The following is a 3,237-nucleotide window of genomic DNA, read 5'->3' as shown; positions in this document are numbered from 1 at the left end:
ATGTTCATCTGTATAGAGGCATTGCTTTAGCTGCCTTCTGCCTAGCGAGATCCTGTCTGCCTGTGACTGTGCCTAATGCTTGTCTTTTGTGTCTAGCATACATGTGACTGCTGTCTCATTTGCATACTTGTGACTGGCTACATGCGGCCGTTACCCCCCTGCCGCTAGCACTGCTATGGCAACCATGACGTACTTCCAGATATATGCATGCTTTTAATATTAAAATGGCAGGCTATACAAAGAACATATATGTCAAGAACCCCACCCCCCCACAAACACACACACACACACCCTACAGCTAGCACTGCCATGACAACCATCGCGTACATGCATGCTTTTGTTATCAAAATGTCAGGCTACACGAAGAACGTATATGTCAAGAACCAATCAAACTTTCCATCTCGCCTAAGTGTCAATCACTTCAGACCTTTTTGATGTTCGAATCCGTCCTTTTCTGATGGTTTTTTCTTCGGTGAAGTTCCCCATGGTGCCGTTCATCTCGAGATGTTTTACCGAGGAAAAGTATACCTCTGACAATTTGTCGGCTGCTACCAACAGCTTGACAGCAACTGTCTATCGGCCGCACTTCCGCGGGACAGAAAATTTAATTGGCCTAATGAGGGCTGACTTAAGACCGGATGGACTCGACTTAAGCAAGTAAGCAACCAATGAGGACTGATAAAGCTATATATATAATCATGCCTTCAGGGTCAATTGCTTCAGACCCGTTGGATGTTTGAATTGGTCCTTTTGTGATAGTTTTCCGCGATTCATGTAGGTAATACGGGAGTAGTTTTTGTACACACTAATCATACAAATACCTAGGGCTACACCAGGACCAATTCTTTTCAAGACATCAATCGAGTACGTACGATGAAAAGGACCAGAAAATTCTGTGCGTCAATGTTACCACAGTTTCACCCCCTTAACGCTAGCACTGCCATGGCAACCATCGGCTACTCAATGATGCGTGAATATGCTTGTGTACATGTCACATGTTATTGAAATGTCAGGCTGCACGGAGAATGTTGTTCAACAATAGCATGATCCAAACTAAATCAATATTGAAATACATTATTGCCATTTTAATCACAACATACCGTAAGCTTTCCCTGTCCATAGAAAAGTGGTTAAAAGCAGAAGACATAGATAATGTCCCAACATGTAGGACGCATTTGGCCATTTAGCATGTCTCTATACTGACAGAGCAGATGTCTTATTAGCGTTCAAGCATTAATTTTTAATTGGAACGAAATACGCAGCGTCGATTGTCATATGAATCATACCACTTGCTTATAACGAACTTAAGAAGTTTTCTCTCTTCAATAAAAACACATTTTGACCTATTTGACTAGGGATGTACTTAAGTGATTCACTATATAAATTAAATAAAGTGGACGACATACATTGGGTAGTGCACGAGACATAGTGCACGTAGATAAAATAGCGTTTCAGTAGATAAATATATTTTTGATAAGGCCACACTGACTTCATTCCATGTTTGACATCCGCGCGCATTAGTTGTCATTCGTTTTCAAGAAAAAAAGTTTGCGAACATACTATGAATCGTACAACGATTCGAAGCTGCAATACAAAGGTTAGAAAATAAATGCCGTAAATGGTATCCATATTGAAGCGGATTTTTTCCCGCAGAATGGTTGGAATGTGGTGAAAATATTAGCATGGTCGATTTGTAAGGTTTGCGTTGTTCCCGCTATAAAGTTGAGGTCTAGATCAAATTTTCTTGCCCACTATAGTACTACAGAGCTGGTCTAAGCCTAGAGTAAGTCAAATTTCTAAGTATTAGTTCTTTTTGTTAAAAGTTACTAGTTCAGTCTTGCTGACAACATATCATAATGAGAACAACTTTTCCCCGCCCTTTTTTGCGGCACGCCCTCACATTCGCAGGTTTTGAGGTGACTTGGACGATCAACTAGTGTACTAGTTTAGTAGTTACTGACATGATCAGTGAAAATAGATACGTCAAAATGGACCAGCAACATAAACGTGAAAAATAAGGATTTCTACAATGAAACCAACAATGGCAATCCTTAGTGTAAGAGTTAGACAGAACAGCCTTTTTAAATAGTGATATCTACAGATGAATCTACGTCTTGCTACAGCAAGCACAAGGTGCAGTACCATAGTCTATCACATAGCAGCGCTGTTGATTGTTTCAGCAAAGCGGACTAAACCATCACTACAAGGGGTAACGCTATTATATCTCAAAATTTTATCCTCAGTGCTAGGAAAATAGAAATAAAAAGGTTAAGTTGATACTATAACAGTATAGATTATATTGTGGCACTTATTTATTCCAATTATTACGTTGTACAAATTTGATTGATATTTAAAAAAAATACCCTCCCCTAGATAATTGAGACATTCTAAGGGTGAAAGGTCACTACGGTAGGAAAGTGTGGAAGATGGCGGTAACTCAAATTTCTGAAATGTTTGGGTAACTTTGTACCACGTTCTTTCTATCTAAATCTTAGTCAAACGGTATAGGGACGTTCTACACACCATGGACGTTCTTGAAGACTGTCTAGATGAAGTTGCGCTTGAAGGGCTTGATGGTATGTGCTTACATTTATAAGTTACGTTACACTTGATATGATGAAAATAAATATTTTATGAACCAAGGCTGGTGTTTGTCTATAAATTATAGGGTTTAAATCCTACAAAATACGCAAGTCTTGTTTGAAGCAAGTGAAGGCGGTCCATGACTTTCAGGGATAAAGTTTTTCTCAGTCAGGGATAAAGTTTTTCTCTGAAATCCAAGCAAATCCATCCAAAGAGTCTTGAGTTAAAACTTAAACAGGTTTCCAAGAAATTGCTTTTGCTCGTGAAAAAGGAAAGCAAAAACACCTGAGCCCACACTGCAAACAGCAAAATTACTTCACGAAGTTTTGAGTCATGCAGTCTCTTGTTTGTATTCAGTCAGTTTGTATTCTTTATGCTGTAACGTTATATGCTATATTTGGGTTTACCCATACTGTCAGTCTAAGGGGGTCAGCCTTTTTACCGGAAAACAGAGGAAAACACAGTTAAACACCGGAAAACACATGAAGGAGTGTATAATCTACTGAAATACGTATGTTTTGATGAGTAAACATGACAGGTCGCTTTGTTTTGCCACAGAATAATCTACATATGGCCCTGGAATGGAGAAATCCTCAGAAAATGCATGAGACGGCCGGCCGGAACCGCCGCCGCCACTTCGGGGGCATGTTTGTT

General features: G+C 39.6%; 1 protein-coding gene across 1 annotated transcript in view; it reads left to right on the top strand.

Annotated features, from left to right (window-relative positions):
- Positions 1–2,523: 2,523 nt before the first annotated feature.
- Positions 2,524–3,237, top strand: part of LOC118415749 (general transcription factor 3C polypeptide 1-like) — a gene marked incomplete at its 5' end in the record, with an annotated part of 20,059 nt that continues 19,345 nt past the window's right edge. The window contains 1 exon segment of the mRNA XM_035820540.1: positions 2,524–2,576. Coding sequence (XP_035676433.1) covers positions 2,525–2,576 — 52 coding nt within the window.

Source organism: Branchiostoma floridae, chromosome 5 (assembly GCF_000003815.2).
Source record: "Branchiostoma floridae strain S238N-H82 chromosome 5, Bfl_VNyyK, whole genome shotgun sequence".
NCBI lineage: Eukaryota > Metazoa > Chordata > Leptocardii > Amphioxiformes > Branchiostomatidae > Branchiostoma > Branchiostoma floridae.
Note: the sequence above shows the minus strand (reverse complement) of the source record. Positions and strands in the feature narration are given on the sequence as shown.